Source organism: Nelusetta ayraudi, unplaced genomic scaffold (genome assembly GCF_046127955.1).
Source record: "Nelusetta ayraudi isolate G7.1 ecotype Tasmania unplaced genomic scaffold, CSIRO-AGI_Nayr_v1 ptg000048l, whole genome shotgun sequence".
Lineage (NCBI taxonomy): Eukaryota > Metazoa > Chordata > Actinopteri > Tetraodontiformes > Monacanthidae > Nelusetta > Nelusetta ayraudi.
Genome location: NW_027466098.1, coordinates 6,681,814 through 6,700,030, shown reverse-complemented (window position 1 = coordinate 6,700,030; position 18,217 = coordinate 6,681,814). Strand labels below are relative to the sequence as shown.

Sequence of the window (18,217 nt, the reverse complement as noted above, 5' to 3'; positions counted from 1 at the left end):
AATTCAGCCTTTTTCGGGGAGGCGGGACGTGGAAAGTGTCAGAGAGCAGCTACCCACGTACTTGAGCACGGCCCCGATGGTGAACCCTGGAGGCAGAGTGGTGGGAAGGTCTTTGAGCGAGTGGACCACCAGGTCGACCCTGCGGAGGACAAGCAGGAAACAAAGTCTGACAGAAGCTCCATTATATCTGCAGCTGTGTGACAGAGAGAAGCGACATCTGCTCGGGCGGGTCCTGAGGACGAGGACGGATTACTGCCTGCAGTTGACAGCTGACAGGCCACACTCACTCGTTTCTCTCCAGAGCGTTCTCCAGCTCTTTGGTGAACAGGCTCTTCTCTCCAATCTAGAAAAGAAAGCAGCACAGGGAGTTCCTCAAACATGCGACACCGAGTGCGAAGGTGCTTGCTCTCGCGAATGTGGACTCACTTTGGACAGAGCCGTGTCGAGGATTTTGTCCCCCGTTGTTGACATGGCAACTGAAACAGAGAGAAGCAGCAGGGGGCTAATAAGTGATTTGCAGCCGCAGGTCGGTCCTGACGGCCGCCGCAGCAGAGCTCAATACCAGACTTTTGGGGAACTCATTTGGCTGCTTGCTTTTCCTCCCTCCGAAGTGCACGAGGTGCTCGCTCCTTGCGGAGTGCTTTTGTAATCCCACATTAAATTCAAGGTTCAGGTTTTTTTTTTATCTTTGTTTTTCACCCCAGACTCAAGTGCAGCAGCTTTGCGTGATTAATTACCTGAAAACACCGAAATATCTCCAGAAAACAGCAAGTTTAGCTCTTAGCAGTTTGAGCTTCCTGCTGTTGCCTTCACAGATTTGGACAGAGATGCAGACAAGACAGCACTCAGACAGTCAAACACCTGGCTACGGGTGTTAACATCAACCTGATGGAGGATATAGTGCACTCTGTGACATCACAAAGAGCTAATTTACAAAACTGTTTGGGTTTCTGGCCCTGTTTCCAAAAGCAGAGCGAGCGAAAGAACAACAGGAATGACTTCTCATTTCAGTGCGGGTCAATATTGAGACACTTATTAATAATGAGAGAAAAACAATGACAGGACCATTAACTTTTTTTTTTTTACACCAATGGGTGGCTGCAACAGGCAGGAATATCAGCTGTGAGACAGTACTTAGTACCTCCTATTGAATCTAATACATGCAAAGATGAAAAATGGCTGAGGGGTCTTGAGGATATTTTGTGAAGCAATTTCCAAAGGGTAGCTTACAAAACTGAAACGGTCTGAAAGAAATAAGCAATTCCGAGCCGTTCTTCTTATTATTATTGTCACTATTTTACTTAAAGCTCCCTCACACTGAGAAAACCTCACACCAAAGACTTGGTAGAATCCTCACCTATTTCCAACTGGATGTGGGGGTAAAGGTCTTTCAGCTTGTCCCCAACGCTGTCGGTCTGGATGCGAGCCAACTGGGAGGAAAAGGCACAATAAGAACTTCAAACATCCATCCATCCATCCATCCATCCATCCATCCATCCATCAAGTAGCGTGTGAACAGGCCGCTGAGCGGCATTTTGATAAGGACGAGTCAACTCAAAAAAGGCGCCACAGTTAAACGCCAACTGTTATCTCAGTGGAAAGTCACTCAGGGGATCCTGCAGTTCTCTTTCAACTTCTCAGAACACATTTCAACCAGAGGCGCGGGTACAAGTCACACACTCTGAGGCAGTGGGCTGACGATGCCGTACTCTACCTGGCTCTTGCGAGTCCCAATCCGGATGACGCGGCAGACCTTGCCATTCCCGTCCTGCAGGTACACACGGAAAAACAGACCGGGGAGTTTAAACCTACTTTTTTTTTTACCGTCACAGAAATTCCCACCGACACATACACACACACACACCCACACACACACACACAAACACACACACAACCACCATCCTTTAGCAGGGCCCTTTTCTGGCCTCTTTGTCCGGCCGCCTCACCGTCATGTACTTGTACGGTCCCTCCTCCATGGTTCTGCACCGAGCGTCTGCACTGAGGAGGCTATTGTGTCGGCTGCGAGGCTGCGACTGCTTGCTGTGTCTTGCTAAAGGAGATGTGCTGAGGTCATATCGCCTTCTAGACACTCAACAGTGGCCTTTTTTTTTTCTTTTTTCTTTTTAAACCGCTCACCACCCTCCATTCACATTCTCCACCCCAAGATATCTCTGGTTCAAAAAGATAAGTGTGCCAATTCACTGAGTCCGTTGTAAAGGGCAGGGAGGGGCGGCCGAGCGCAGCCTTCTGCGAGGGGTGTGGCAGCGCAGGTTTTCTGTTCGATACTCTCAGTTGCATGAGGACAGATTCCCCCTCTTCTGAACTTCCTCAATTCTGAATGACTTACCGATCGGGCGCCAAAGACAAGCTGGCACCCAAAACACACATTCACACAAGTACATTAACAGACAAAAAAAGACAAATGAGCGTCATGTAATTGTTGCCTCTGCTTGTACTGTTGAGCATTTGTTTGAACACACACGATTGAAATGTGCATGTTTTTTTTTTCTTGGTAATAAGTTTTGCTTGTTTGTTTTGACTGGCAGTTACAGTTTGTCATTTGTATGTTGTGCAGGCCGTGTTGATTATAGAAATGTTGTAGTATTTTTTTGTAAAGCTCTTAGATTAAATGTGTTACTATTGAAAAACAAATCCCCCAAAAGTATAGCTTGTAGCAGTATTTGCTTTTTGGTGTTGTTATTTCAAAACGATATCCAAAACTATCAGCAACTTTTTTTTTTTAACACTGACCCCAGACAGCAGTAAACATGTCCCAAGCCAAGTCTTAACTCTTTTCACGTAAGTCGGTCAGATGTCACATTATCAAGTCATTACTCAGGACTGCATCTGCGAAGGTATTTGAATGGCAATCGACCATTCAGCTCTCTTGGATCGGTCAACACGGCGGGCTGACGTCTACATGCAAATTTCGGGAGTTTAATGGTTGCTTGTCTAACGAAGATAACCCAGATCGCAGTTTAGATAGCAGATTGCAATCCTAAAAAAAACAAAACACGTTGGTGAGCGCGAACACGCGCTGGTCGATGATCTTAATGTCACATTGAGCCAAAATGCTACGCGTGTTGCATGTGTTTGATTCGGGGGAAATTGTTTCACTGTCAAGATTGACTAGCGGGATTTCCATCTTTAACTGTGTAGTAGTGGCATGTTAACCAACGTGTGTGGGTATACAGTTAAATAAGGCCGTTTTAAGTCCTTCAACGCACTCGCTGTTTTTCTTACTACGCTCAACCTACAGTTGACTGAGCTGTCACGTCCGTTGACATTATCCAATGGTAAGCCGAGTACGAAGACAGACGTTGGAATCAACCAATCACAGCTCACGCTCCAAATGCCGGTCACGGGGAAACAGTGCTAGCCAGCGTGAGCCAAATCGCTTACATTTTAATGGTGCTATACCACCAGGTGAATTTGTGTCAAACTTACCGGAGAGTCAGTTTCTTCCGACATGTCTGTAATCCGGTAAAGACCACCAGTACTCTCAGACGTAACGGTGCGTTTTTCTTAAGACGGAAGCCATTAAAAGTAGGCAGTTTGTAGAGTTAGCCAGCACGCCGCCCTCCCTGCGCCCCACTATGAATGAGCGCGGAAACCCGTGATGTCATTGCATTGGCTAGAGGTCATTTCCTTGCTGCGTCTATCAGTTTCCCCTTCAAGATACAGTGTGAAAATGTACCAAATCATTATGGCAACTGGGCTTAAATCTAGTGAACCTTTAAAACAAATGTATGACAAGTATATTTGTAAAAAGTAGTGCTACTGTAAAACAAACAAACAAACAAACAAAACGTCACTCATCGGTATCGTGAATTAATGAGGCACAGTTAATGCTCACTTTGCGGACGTAAATAGGTACATCAGGTGTACTGACAAGTACACCTACCACTCAGACTGACCTAACAATGTGCACATGCACAGTGGGGGGAAAAATGTTTTAATTAAAAAATGCAATATATTTAGTTTTTGGTCAATTCTCAACAGAAAGAGTGATTCTGCGTCTAATAATAATAATAATGGATTAGATTTTTTTTTGTGATCAAATTTTAATAATGGATTAGATTTGTATAGCACTTTTCTAGTCACAAAGCACTTCACGTTGAACCCATTATTCATTCACACTGGTGGTGGTAAGCTCCATGTGTAGCCAAAGCTGCCCCGGGGGCAGACTGACGGCAGTGACATCTGTGACTACATGTTGCCTTTAAACTCATTGAAAACAGTGGTGAGTTGTGATTTTTTTTCTTCTGGATATTTAAACATTCTGTTTAAATTCTCGTTATGCTGCCTATAGGCCTAGACTTGCTGGACGACTTTACATGAAGCACGGGGCTCCGCTCCTTAATTTCTCTAACTCCACCTCATCTTGTACTTGGTCAGCACTAACTGCACACCAAGGGGTTACTTCTACCAACAGGCTCTGTATTTTTGTTTTTCAAAGCATCCAGAGGACGTGGGTGTGATGATGTGCTGCCAGCCATTTAGCGGAGTTAAAAACATGCCATCATCTGGGTATTGGACCGCACTCAGAAAACAGTATCTGCCTCTATCCAGTAGAGACTTATAGCTTCAGAATCTGCTTCTCTGTGTCTCTGGATTGGCTCTTCAACAGCCTGCCCCTCAACTCATAGCTAAAATGCTTCCGGACTTTTGGACATATACATGGGTTTGGACTCATGGAGCCCAGCAACATTCGCTATATTCATTATTCTATGCACTGCTGATGATGGTCATGCCGTTGCGATCTATATCTGTGACACACACTGCATGTCTACCCATCCTAAAGAGAAGGATCACCACCTGCACTTCTCTATGATGTTTCTTTTCCCTCCTTTTTTCCTTGATTTTTTATTTTTATTTGTTTGTCTTCACCCAAGTTCAAAGGTCTAAGAGAGTGTTGTACTGTGGAGAATGTTGAGCCCGTAGCGGCAAACTGAATTTGTAAACATGGGCTGTGCAAATACACTTTGAGAGATTGGTTTGTTCTAATTGTGTTAGTTATTAAAGACTGTTGCACAGCATGCAACATGGTTGATGAGTAAGTCTTTAAAAGGAACTACCGGCATCCTTCGTTACCGACCAGAAAAGATGAAAATATTGACATCTAGTGTTCAAGTGTGGTTACGACAACACTATACTTGAAATAAAAAAATAAATGCCTACTGTTAGGCATGAATTTTAATTTAAAAATACCAATTTTGTTAGATTTAGTGAGAAACAAACAAAAAAACTGTTCAGTTTTCATTCACTCATCCATGCATCAATTTTCGATACCCGCTTATTCCTGAGCTCAGGGCCCCGGAGGTCTGCTGGAGCCTATCCCAGCTGTCTTAGGGCGAAGGCAGGGTGACACCCTGGACAAGTTGCCAGTTCATGATAAACATATTTTTATATAAACATTTAAACAATGTTCCATTTCTGAAGAGATGGCCATACACAGTATATTCACAGGAGGTCATCTGGTCGAAGAAAAACCTATATGTGGAAACATTATTGGAAATATGCCTTCTTGCCATTGGATGATACTAAATTTTAGACACTGGGTCTTCAAAAAGTAAGACGAGATGAGAAAAACAGTTCTGATGCAGAATATCTTACTGTTGAAGGGCTGGCTTGTAGAAAGGCAGTGATGGTCGTTATGTTTTATGCCGTTATTTGTAGCTGCAATTAAATATGTTGCAGCACAGCCAAATCATTCATGGTAATAAAAATATAATGTGATTGAGTCAGTAAAAAATGTAAGCTCACAGATCTGGTAAAACAAGTCCAACATACTTACACTTCCAAGTTCTTCCTGTCTCTGAGCTGAGCGGTTACAGTGATCTGTTTACCCACGAAAACACAATCAAATATATTATATTTGCAGACATATAATGTATACCAAAATACATACTAATGTAAAATTAAAATCTGTATGTAAAATAGTTTTAAAACTGTACTGACTTTTCTTTTTACATTCAAAGTAAATAGGTGCATCTGCACACAAACACTTTATCCACTAAGTGCAATTTTTGAACTTGTACTTCATACACACTCTTTATATTTTATATTACTGTTCATATTTTACGACGACTGTTTATGTTTATTACTGTTTACATTTTTTTATACTTCTGTTTATATTACTGTATATATTTTATATCTGTTTCTTTTTAACATTCTGTACTTAGTTTTCTATTTTATTTTTTTTTTCTTATAATTTATCTAGGCTAATCCGGGACCTGAGTCCTAATTTCGTACTGTTGAAAAATGGTTTGACAAATAAAGTTCCTTGAATCCTTGAATCCTTGTCTTGAACTGTGCTTTATATTATCCGCACACTACATATTGTAGTAGAACTGTTGCCTCGGACCATCAGTAGGATGATTCTTCAACCACCAAAGGTGGCGCACAACCAAAGATGGCCAAACAAATGAGTTCGGGTGAGTTCGGGGCGTGGTTATCCCAAAACCTGGGTGGGTGGGGTGTGGGGGGTCTCGCCGTGCAAGGTGAAGGTCCTCCCAGTGCCATTGGGAGCAAAGTAGAGTTCCATGTCACCGTAACAAAACAAAACAAAAAAAAAAATGCCACGAAATAAAAGACAAATGCAACTCTGAGAATTATTTTTTGAGAGTTCACATTCTACCGTAAAGTCCTGTTTAAGCAGCTCTTTTTCATTTTTAAACAGGGTTGAACTATTATTTAGTATTTAATTATTTTGCCTATTCTCCAACACCACATCCATTGTATGTGTTATAGAAGACAACTCATTCCGGAGAAAGTACGGAAATTCTGATATTAAATTATAAAAAACAAAACAAAACAAAACAAACAATAAAAGAAAGAAAGAAAAGAAACCACGCCAACCTTTCGGGCCCCACGTCACTGGTTTCTCCTGTGGGCCGATCCGGTGCTGTGCTTCCGGTGGAGACGTGGCTCTGTACAGCTGCCATATTGACGCTAGCTAGGCAATAATCACACAAGTTGATCTCAGCTGTATTCTCGCACATTACTACACTAGAGTGACCACAAATCTCCTGAGCAACAAACGCGAGGGACGAACGATCGTCGTACCATAGAGAGAGACCAAAATGGTAAGTGACACCTGTAAATATAGACATTTATTTCGCTTTTACCAGGCCCAACAATTACAACACTGGCTAGCACGGCAACTTGGCTAAAGCTAGGTTTCAGCTAGCAAAGGTAAAGCTTGGCTTCAGCGAAATAAAATGAAAACCAACGGCACCCTTAACTTGATTTGTGGTGATAATATGTCTTGGGAATACTAACGTGAAATACACCAATTGCTATTTCGTTACATTTGCAAATAAATTAGGTAAATTGGCGTTTCTGCTTGTGCAGGCACTGCTGACGTTAACTAATGTTCGAGGCTAGCGCTCGGGTTAGCTGCTGTCAATAGCCAGATCCTTACTAAGGTTTCCTGCTGTCATAACGTCCTCGGCGAAATAACTTGGAATACTTATCTGTCAACCTATCTCATGTATTCGTGTAGTTGCTACTATTGAGTATTAATATGCGCTTGTCGTTCCTTGTGCACACGATTGGATAGATTTGCTTGATTAAAATCGTCCGTACTTGGTGTTTTTCATTCCGGACTTCAGCCATTGTCAACGTGGAATGAATGCAACTTAGTTCCTTGTTTCATTAATTCGACATAACATCGTTTTTTTAAAAAAAAAAAAATAAAATAAAAATAATAATAACATTAAGTCGCGTTGCATTTAATTTTATTGTCTAAAATGTTAAGCTTAGTATTCAATGTAACTTTGTTGATAGTCTTGTTGCTTATCCAAGACTGCTGATTATTATTTTATTTTTTATTTTTTTACGGTCCAAAATTGTGCTTGACCAAGTCACATCTCAAAAGAGGGACACTATTTTAAATAAGCGTGTCCACCGCCCCCCCCCCCCCCCCCCCAATGATGTCCTAGATTCATGTCGTTATTATGTTACTATGAATTATGTATTAAAACTTATGGATGCAATTTTCCGGTGAGAATCGTGCTCTCACTGGTTATTATTCTAATAACAAGTGATTCAGCAACGACTTAGATGTGCAAACAAACTATTAAGGTGGTATGAAAATGTTGCAGGTAGGCGGACACTCAGGTGTGTAATTTCCTTCTCGCAGGTGCTGTTGGCTGCGGCGGTGTGCACCAAGGCCGGTAAGGCCATCGTGTCACGGCAGTTTGTGGAAATGACCCGGACGCGTATCGAGGGTCTCCTGGCCGCGTTCCCCAAACTGATGAACACTGGCAAGCAGCACACCTTCGTGGAAACAGACAGCGTCCGCTACGTGTACCAGCCGCTGGAGAAACTCTACATGGTCCTCATCACCACCAAGAACAGCAACATCCTGGAGGACCTGGAGACACTCAGACTGTTCTCCCGCGTGGTAAGGAAACCCACCAGCAGAGGACTCTCTGATTCCGCATGTGGAATTCACTGACTGGCTTTTGTCGTCAGATACCACAGCGAATCAATGTCAATTAGAGCTGCACATTAAATCCCATCTTTGCTGTTGCATGGTCAATATACATGTTGCAGAGACAACTGGATTGGTTCACTATCAGGATATAAGTTACACTGTTGTTGAAGTGTTTTCTCAGTTTATTGCACACCTTGACAAAATGTTTTCCTAGAGTTGTACATTCCTAATACAAATGCCCATGTCTGGGTTAAAGACAGATTTGATTTGGGTTATGATATTTTTTGCAAGATTGCACTATGTTTAGTATGACCATACATTCCTTTTCCCCACCTTTTTGGTTTAACCTGCAAAATCTCCCCACAGTCACACATTTAGAACTTGTATTGCAGTTGTGTTTTTAGTGAGCTAGGACACAGTTGGATGGATCATCTTTTCCCAGAAACAAAGACTGGAAGAATTAAACACTAAAGGACAAACTGAAGAAAGTGACACTTCCACTATTAACATTCTGCAACACAAAAAAGAGGAACAAAATGCCGACAACAATACAGCACGTGCATGAGCTCAGTGAAGGCTGTGTACAGCAGTATAGACAAAAACCTATTGCATCCTATTCAGTGTCGTGTATTTGCTCCTGCAGAAATGGGATTGTGATTGATTTAATTTGTTTCAGCTGTTCCGTTTTCATCAGGTGACAAATTAAACACCCCAAATAAGTTAACAAACTTATATTTACTGATTTTGTTGTATGACTTTAAATTAATTAATAAAAAAAAAAAAGAAGAAGCATTTTGGTCAAATAAATACTAATAAATAAAGCAATAATACTTGTTCTTGCACCAATACAAACCCACACAGAATATTACAGTATGATTACAGTTTTATAAATCTAGTTTGAGTTGTCAAAATACTGCTTATTTTACGTATAGGTTTAAGTATTGCTGGAGCAGGGCATTTTGCACAGAGAAAAAAAAATATTAGCAGAATAAAACAAAAGTTTTTTGTCAAAGGCATTGCTGACTTTCATGTGAACTGAAAGTGAACTTCAATTTTATGAATAGGAAAGAGTTTTTTGGGAAGTTGGCAAACGCTTGTGAAAGAGAAGCCTAAGCATTTTGATGAGTAGTTTGGACATTGGCAGTTGTTTGATTTAAATCCATACAACGGATATGTCAACGTCATACCTGTGCAAACACTGGCTCTTACACAGCTATTAACTAGCTATAAACTACTAGATCTGCACTTGACCTCTACATTACACAGGCTATTGCAGATGTACCTGTGACTGTATGATAGTTACTTACAGTTTGATCCTTTGGACTATTAAAAGTTCTTTACACTGCAACCGGTAAATTAAAATTCAATTTTGACATGTACTCTTCAAGGATCAGCCAAGACCGTGAACTGATGAAACCTTGATCCCTGGCTGTCCGTTCCAAAAACCTGAGCCACAGATTTTCTGATTAACAAATATTTTAAGACAAATGATGATATATAATGTCTGAAAATCGCCTTTTTAATGGAATATCTTTGTAAATTAACTCCAAATTAAGCGCCAAAACTTAATAAGCAAACCAAGGCCATGAAGTTTCTCATCTAAAATAAATAAATAATAATAATTTCAGTAGTTTTTTTTTACTCTGGATAATATATTCTGTAATATCCATTTAATTTTGTGACTACCTTCCCAGATCCCAGAATACTGCCGCGTGCTGGAGGAGAGCGAGATTTCCGAGCACTGCTTCGACCTGATCTTTGCCTTTGACGAGATCGTAGCGCTGGGCTACAGGGAGAACGTCAACCTGGCTCAGATCCGCACCTTCACAGAGATGGACTCCCACGAGGAGAAGGTTTTCCGTGCTGTCAGAGAGGTGAGATCACAGCGTTGAGCTCTTTTTGAAGGAAGCACGCGTGCAACTGGGTCAGGAATCAACCCCTTCCAGGGTTTCCCACAGAATTACATACAATAAAAGACATCAGTTATCATGATATCGTCCATCTACAATATAATATGAGTGCAATTAAAAATAATCAACTTAATTGGAATGATCAGATTTATTGAAAGTAATTATTTGTCATCAATATAATCTTATAATAATAACAGCCATGCCAGTGTTTTGTTTCTGAATTAAATGGATCAATGGCTGCAGGGCCGTCTGTCGGCTTTCATGTAAAAAAAAACTAAATAACCCTGGAATAAAAATTACAGTTCCTCGGGTCTATGCCAGGCATGATGCTTATTTTTTGCCATTCAAAACCGGAAAAAAAACTTCATTAGTTTGTACCACTGTACATTAGAATTCAGTCTGCAGCTGTGTGATTACGAAAGTAAGTGTTGCCTCACATTAAATCAAATCAAACTTTATTTGTATAGCGCCTTTCATATGTAAAAATGCAACCCAAGATGCTTATTTAAAAAAAAAAACAAAAAAAACATTCAACAGAAGTGCAGCAGTAATTGTGTTTGAAGTCTGAAACGCTGCATTCACCGCCGATTTGTTGTAAACATTTTCACGCCTGTGCTCCAGAGAACAACAGCTGTAGAATGGGCCGGGGAGGGGAGGATCCTCCTCACAAATGTCAGCCGGTGCAGCGCGTTGCTTCCCATCAGGCTTATTAACCGCCGTGTTGATTGACGCGCAGACTCAGGAACGAGAGGCCAAGGCGGAGATGAGAAGGAAGGCGAAGGAGCTGCAGCAGGCGAGGAGAGACGCCGAGCGCTCCGGGAAGAAGGTCCCCGCGTTCGGCGGCTTCGGCAGCGCCGGCATGACCAGCATCTCCTCAGGGTCCATCATCACAGACACCATCGTCGAGCCGGAGAAGCCCAAGATCAGCGCCGCACCAGTCAGGTGCGACCCCGGCGGCTCTCCCTCTCTCTCACTTTCGCCACCACCAGGCTGACGTTAAAGCGGCTGAAACTTGCTCTCTGACCTTTTCCCTTTTTTCCCTCTCTCTCTCTCTCCAGACCCAGTGGACCAAGCAAAGCACTTAAACTGGGCGCCAAAGGGAAAGAGGTGGACAACTTTGTCGACAAGCTCAAGTCTGAAGGTGAAACCATCATGCCGACCTCCGGGAAGAGGGGCTCAGATGCTTCCAAAGCTCTGCCGCCCCCTGTCAACGTAGAGAGGTAACTTGTCTATATTTCTTTTTTCATGGTTTACTTCCATTCCTTTGTTTTTCAGCAAAAAAAAAAAAAAAAAATAGCGGTAGCTTTGTGTGTGAAGCACAGCAAGACACTGCGCGTTCAAGTAAACCAAACCTTGTCTTTACGTGTCAACTGTCAACTGCTGATGAAGTGAAGTGTAGTCTAATGCTTCCGTTCTGCATGCTTGAATTCTGTCTGTCACAGTTTGCAGCAATCTGTCACCACACCTCCCTTCTTGTAGGTTTAGTTTCAGAAGCACGTGGACACTAAAAATGACACGTCGTAATGTCACTGCTGTCCGTCATAATGGCAGGAGGGAGTGACGCGATGCTGCGGGCAAATATTTGAGTTGTGCGGTAGAGCTTAAGTTAAACACTGAATATTTATCTTGGCGCCAGTTCATGCTCTATTTTCATCAGTTCTTGCTTTGTTTCGTGGATTCGTGCTTGTGCGCGCAGTCCGTTCCCTGCAACACATTGTGAAATACCAGGCCATGAGTAGTGGTGCTGGTAATGATGACTTGTGTGTGTGTCTGTGTGTGTGTGTGTGTGTGTGTGTGTGTGTGTTTCCTCTGCAGCGTGCACCTGCGTGTGGAGGAGAAGATCTCGCTGACCTCCGGCCGTGACGGCGGCCTCCAGAACATGGAGGTGCTGGGCATGGTGACGCTGCGGGTCATGGACGACAAGAACGGACGCATCCGCCTCATCATCAACAACAACGACAACAAAGGGTTACAGCTGCAGGTGCACGCCGCACATTTCTTCTCTCTCTGTTAAACAGTGTTGATCCAGTTTAACAGATTCACCTCCTGAATGCGACACAGAAACTGGTCTGCATGTTTATTAGACAACAAACAAAAAAAACTATGCCTGGCTAATTGTTGTAAATAAAACCTGAACCTGGATTTTTACCATGATACCAGTAGAGGGCACTGTCGGTCCTTGTATTAGACAAAAGGGCAAATTTGGTAAGTGGGAAAAATGCACTTAAATGGAGAAAAGGGCAGACGTTTTCTCTGACATATCTTTAATTAAAAAAAATCATACAAAAAGAAAAAAGTAATAATAAATAAATAATAATAATTTTAATTTTAGTTTTACTTTGACATCACACACGGTCAGTTTTGTGACTGTGTTTGCTGTGTTGTCTTTATCATCATTTGGAAAAGGTCCGTTTATGGTGACTGAAAGATGGAGGTTGCGCTCTTTCACTATTTACTTGTATGGTCGGAGAAGCTGCAGTTGTTTTAAATGCAGTTGGTTTTGATTTTCATTCATTTACTTCACATATAAAGAGGGATTTATTTTTAAAAGCATCAGATCTTCCTCAAAACAAGTCTTTACAGTGCGTCACATTCTTGTGATCAACCGCAGTTTACATTAATGATTGTTTATCTTGTCAGACACATCCCAATGTGGACAAGAAGTTGTTCACGGCCGAGTCGGTGATCGGCCTGAAGAACCCCGAGAAGTCCTTCCCCCTCAACAATGATGTTGGCGTCCTCAAGTGGAGACTACAGACCACAGACGAGTCCCTCATACCTCTAACCAGTAAGTGTCCACCGGTGTGAGACCATGGTGCTGCTCTCATTTGTCACATGACCGGTGAAAGTGTTTCCCATTGGACGGTGAAACATTAAAAGCTTCTGTCGTGGATGTAGTTTGCATCGCACAGACCTGTCGACACTTTGCCGAAAGCAGAGCATTGCAGACCTGTAAATGACTGATGGCACAGTCTTTAGAGGAGTATTGCGAAGTGTGACCGTGGCGTCTCCCCCCCCCCCCCCCCCCACACCACAGTAAACTGCTGGCCATCAGAGAGCAGCACCGGCTGTGACGTCAACATCGAGTACGAGCTGCAGGAGGAGAGTCTGGAGCTCAACGACGTGGTCATCAGCATCCCCGTACCGTAAGTGACAGGCCCACTTATCAACTCTGAATGCATCTGCCAGGAAAAAACTGTCATGCAAGCTAATGCTGACCAAGTTAACAAGAACGCATGAAGTCTGTGCTCAAGAAAAAGTTGTCATTGTCATTAAGGGCACTTGTGTAACTGCGGGTTTGCTGTTTTAAAGGAATCTATTGGCATGAAATGGAAGAATATGTCTGTGTGTTTGTTTAACGTCATTAAATACCACTTAATTTAAAGATTAAGTGCGTAATAGTTGGAGATTTTGAAGAAGACACAGCGACATCAAGTGGCTTCATTTTAGATTGCAGCGTCTTTCACTCTCCCTCCCCCTCCTGAGTTTGCCAGCGAGCTACGGTGGTCTGCGCACCCCAAACCTGTATTTCCTGTCTACCTTCTTCTTTGTTGGTTTATGCCAAGACGCGAGCAGTCACCCTAATTAGGAGCCGCGCCGCCAGGGCGGCTGGATTGTCCACACCAGGCTTCCTTAGAAACAATGTCGGCGCTTGACGATTGAAGATCTTTCTTGCGCGCCGCTTGCTCCCGCCAGGTCCGGGGTCGGGGCGCCGGTGATCGGCGACCTGGACGGCGAGTACAAACACGACAGCAGGCGAAACGTCCTGGAGTGGTGCCTACCCGTCATCGATGCCAACAACAAGAGTGGCAGCATGGAGTTCAGCATCCCCGGCCAGCCCAACGACTTCTTCCCCATCAACGTGTCCTTTGTGTCCAAGCGCAACTACTGCGACATCCAGGTGGGCCGCGAACAGAGCCAAGCGCGTGCACACACACACACACACACACACACACACACACACACACACACACACACACACGACAAAACTCCTGTCTGTTTTATTGCGCATTGACCCTCTTCATTCTACTATTAGTGCAAAAAAAACAAAAAAAAGACGGACATACATAACAGCACAACAAGTAAGTTTAAAACACATACAGACATCTTTCCCCAGTGCCTCCAGAGGTATGACAAATATTTAGTGTCACTTTGAGCAGGCACTGTTAGGGCCATACTGACTCCATTCTTTGACTGGCGAAGTGGACATACAAAACTGTACATAAACTTTCTAAGAAAAGCATGAAAAGTGGGCACATTACTGCCGCTGTTACGTATATATGTATGTATATGCATATACATACACTACCATCTGCCTATCTGTCTGTCTGTCTGTCTTTCTTTTGTCCTTTCTTTTGTCCTTTCATTATTAGTTTCATTGTTATCATTTTATTAGTATGAATATGTCTTGATGGGAATTGTGTGAATGTGTTTGTGGCCCCTGTCAAAAGAAGAACCCTGTCTCCTTTGGGGACAGACGCTAAAGTACATCTTATCTTCACCCCCAGGTTACCAAAGTGACCCACGTAGAAGGCGACAGCCCCGCCAGATTCTCCTCGGAAACCTCCTTTGTGGTCGACAAATACGAGATCCTGTAAAAAGTAAAGAAGAAAAAAAAAGAAGAAGAAGAAAAAAAAAAAGAAATATTTGAGGAAAATGTCAAAATGATTAAAAACAAAAAAAAAAAAATCACCACCAACAACGTCGACATCAACAAAAAGAAGGAGAAAAAAAAAGTCCGCATCTATGCTCCAGAGAAAGATGGAAGATTTGCTGCCTGCCCACCTGGTCAGCTGTTGGAGAGACTGTGCACATCACCAGGACTGTGTCAGCCCTCTGGCACAGTCTCTTCCTGCGGTGGAGCCGAGGCGCAGTGGTGTATTTATATGTTTGTATGAGAGAGGATCATCTATATATAGAGTTAACGGAACAGGAAAATTAAAAAAAACAGCCAACACCTACACACACACACACACACACACACACGCAAAAGAGAAAAAAACTACACCCATGCTGTCGCGTTCGCCAAGCAGAACTGTAAAGTGGACTTGAAGCTATGTAGAGGATGACTGTGGGGGGGTATGGTGGTTTGTGGGGTGGTGGGGGGCGGGGACCCGAGGGCGCCTCTGTCAGATAGTCACCACTAGAGGGCGCGCCGCTCGTTGGGCATCCTCGGAATCGTACTTTCTCCACATCACCTGTCCGTCACGTTGCTCGCGTTCTCCTGTTGTTGCCGTTCTGATTTTTTTTTTTCTTTCCTATCTCCTTACCCATAATTCCTGCAGTCGTTTTTCTACGTCGTGAAAGAAGTGAGATGTAAGGTGGGGGGAGGTCTTGTTTTTTTTGTTTTTTGTTTTTTTTTGTCACTCGTTGCTTCTTCTCCTTCTGTCTCCTGCTCTGTCTGCGCTTGAAATCCCTGGTTCGTTTGTTTCAAAAAGCCCGGACTTTGTACAGAATCCACAGCCGCAAAGCGACGTTAACCAAGCCAGTTACGTTTAGCCGATGCTTCTGTTGATTTTTTTTTTTTTTCCTCTAAGTTTTTTTTTTTTTTTTTTTCTCTAACACCATTGCAACCACTCCTCACACTTTCTGCTCCATTTAATATCGCGGGGCTACCGATGAGTTTGGACGACGCCCAGGAACAACAGCCAAGCCCCCCTGATCTAATGTCCTGTGAGGCAGTGTAGTTCCATGAAGGAAGTTTATCTGTGTTATTGTACACGCACGCGCACACACACACAGACACGCACGCTCGCGCCCTCGGGGTCATAAATTATTGAGCTGATATCGAATCCCCCCCCCCCAAGAGCAGCAGCAACCACTGGCGGCCCTCGCCGTCTCTCTGCTGCCCCCTGCCTGCTCATCCTTTACTTGCATCCTCATAGTCCATCAGCATTCTCCGAAACATAAAGGTCTGTCTCGTTTTATTTTCAGTTTCGCTTTCGTTTGTCTGTTTTGTTTTGTTTTTTCATTTGTACTCCCCAAATTTCAATTTAGTAACGGTTGTGCGGATGTGGGGTTGAAAATGACTAGATTGAGCATTTTTAACGAAATTACTGAAGGGGAATCTTTACATTCCAGTGTACAATTAGAAAAAAAAAGAATCTTTAATGGAATAAAATGTATTATTGAAAATGAGGTGTTTGGTTTTTGTGGTGGTGTTGGTGGTGTTCGTGCACTTAATGAGCTTGGCTTAATTAGCACCAGGAATGTACCCAGTTGGGAATCATTAATAATGTAGTAATGTCTCTGAATATTGCTGCTCCAACTCGCTGGCTTTAGGCGACTCATGAATTTACTTCCAAGTTGTTGAGTCTTGAAGAAGTTCAAAGAAAAATATTTGTCCACTTTGTGCTTGCACTGCAGAATTCTGTTTACACTTGAAGTGCACTTTCATATCCGGTTGGGTTGCAACAAAAGGAAAACGTGCTCCTGCGGGACGCTTTCCAGTACACCGCTCGGAAATGTGAAGTTTTGTGTAACGGCGACTGGACACGTCACCTTTTAATCCTGGAGGCTCATCCTGTTTGCTCACACGAGGCCTTGTTCATGAGCGTCGGATGTGAGGGTCACAGAAGCTAGACTAAACATGACTGACGCGACGAGCCTGTCCTTCCACATGCGTGATTCATGTGGAAAAACATGTTACAGTCTGCCGGGGTTGGGGGTTTTTCCCCTCTTTACGCCTGTCCAAGTTTTATGGACACAGCTCTCTCAAACCTGCTCCATTGCTTAAACCAAGGAGTGGTGCCTGTGGTGGGACAGTGCTAGGAACAGGCCAAGCATCAGTGGGTTCTCCCCTGTGCCACAACTCACTAATTCACTGGGGGTCTTCACATCATCCGACGCAAATAGCTGCAAGATGCAATGATAACCTTCATTCCTAAACCCAGAGTACAGCTGCTGCTTATCTTTGTCTGCTATAGAAGGCGATTGCAGCAAAACACTTTTCTCTTTTCATTGTTTTCCTTCCATAATTAATAGAAAAGAAAACAAAAACATACATTTTTGAACCCTGAATAGTTTTCACACAGCCACGAACACCCATCTGGAAACAGTCCCAGTGGTCTTGATTGGGTGACACCCTGGACAATTGGTAGTAGTGGCAGTTTATCGCAATCTTTTTTGCATATGTCATAGTCACAACAATGGTTGAGATTTATTTAAAAAAAAAATATGTGCACAAAGTATGAGAGACAAACCGCTCCCACCTGCAGACAATCTAGATCTAGTTGCCGGTTGTCCCAAACCGCGTTCACACTGCCAGCCGAAATCCGATTCTTAGCCCATCCAGATTGAAACCGGATGGCACTTTCGTAGTCTGAACAGTCACAAAACACATGAAATCCGATTTTTGCAAAACGGATTGAAACCACCATCGGGAGGTAGCTTCACATGGCATTTGGACGGATGCGTCTCAGTGTGAACAGCTCCAAACACACCGATGGGTTTTGACTGTCCGTGACGTCACTCTACGCAACGCAAGAGCCAATGCGCCACACCAGAGGGCGCCATTCCAGGTGCGTAGTTGTAACGTAATGGAGCAGACAGAAGAAGTAGAAGGAGGAAACTCATTGGCTCATCAGTCTGTGGGTGAGGTAGCTCCGTTCAAGCCAAGCTCCAGGCCATGTATCGCAACAAGTCCATTTAGTTTTCGCCGCCGTCGCAATTGTATGACGTCACACACTACACACGCTATGCTGGACGACACCTCTGTCCGCTCCGATGTCGTTGCTACAGCAACCTGTCAGATGGGTCAATAATGTGGCCCAGTCTGAACAGAGCCACATCCCATTTGGACACTTGCTAATAACAGTGTGGACAGTCAGCCCCGGATTTGAGGAGGAATCTGCATTTGCCTGCA

At 43.3% G+C, this 18,217-nt stretch overlaps 2 protein-coding genes across 4 annotated transcripts in view; one reads left to right on the top strand and one right to left on the bottom strand.

Annotated features, from left to right (window-relative positions):
- Positions 1-3,616, bottom strand: part of LOC142895141 (porphobilinogen deaminase-like) — a 55,898-nt gene extending 52,282 nt beyond the window's left edge. For 2 of the 3 annotated variants that reach the window (XR_012928180.1, XM_076035959.1), the window contains exons 1-6: positions 1,947-2,428; positions 1,715-1,768; positions 1,358-1,430; positions 427-476; positions 288-343; positions 62-139 (exon numbers count right to left, since the gene is read on the bottom strand). Coding sequence is in view for 2 of the 3 variants with exons in the window: in XM_076035959.1 (XP_075892074.1) it covers positions 62-139; positions 288-343; positions 427-476; positions 1,358-1,430; positions 1,715-1,768; positions 1,947-1,976 (341 nt within the window). In the remaining variant the exon portion in view is untranslated. Of the gene's footprint in view, positions 1-61; positions 140-287; positions 344-426; positions 477-1,357; positions 1,431-1,714; positions 1,769-1,946; positions 2,429-3,447 lie in introns of those variants that run through there. The other variant, XM_076035960.1, reaches the window with a different exon arrangement.
- Positions 3,617-6,936: 3,320 nt separating this feature from the next.
- LOC142895138 (coatomer subunit delta) lies at positions 6,937-16,488 on the top strand. Its single transcript, XM_076035954.1, has 10 exons — positions 6,937-7,088; positions 8,147-8,410; positions 10,138-10,317; positions 11,090-11,295; positions 11,412-11,573; positions 12,169-12,334; positions 12,994-13,141; positions 13,391-13,499; positions 14,050-14,254; positions 14,862-16,488. The coding sequence occupies exons 1-10, from the start codon at positions 7,086-7,088 to the stop codon at positions 14,949-14,951; spliced, it is 1,533 nt and encodes a 510-aa protein (XP_075892069.1). The 5' UTR covers positions 6,937-7,085; the 3' UTR covers positions 14,952-16,488.
- The last annotated feature ends 1,729 nt before the right edge of the window (positions 16,489-18,217 follow it).

Coding starts and splice junctions, on each gene's coding strand:
- LOC142895138 (XM_076035954.1), top strand. Junction 11,296..11,411: donor ATCAGCGCCGCACCAGTCAG/GTGCGACCCCGG, acceptor CTCTCTCTCCAG/ACCCAGTGGACCAAGCAAAG. Junction 13,500..14,049: donor GTCATCAGCATCCCCGTACC/GTAAGTGACAGG, acceptor TGCTCCCGCCAG/GTCCGGGGTCGGGGCGCCGG.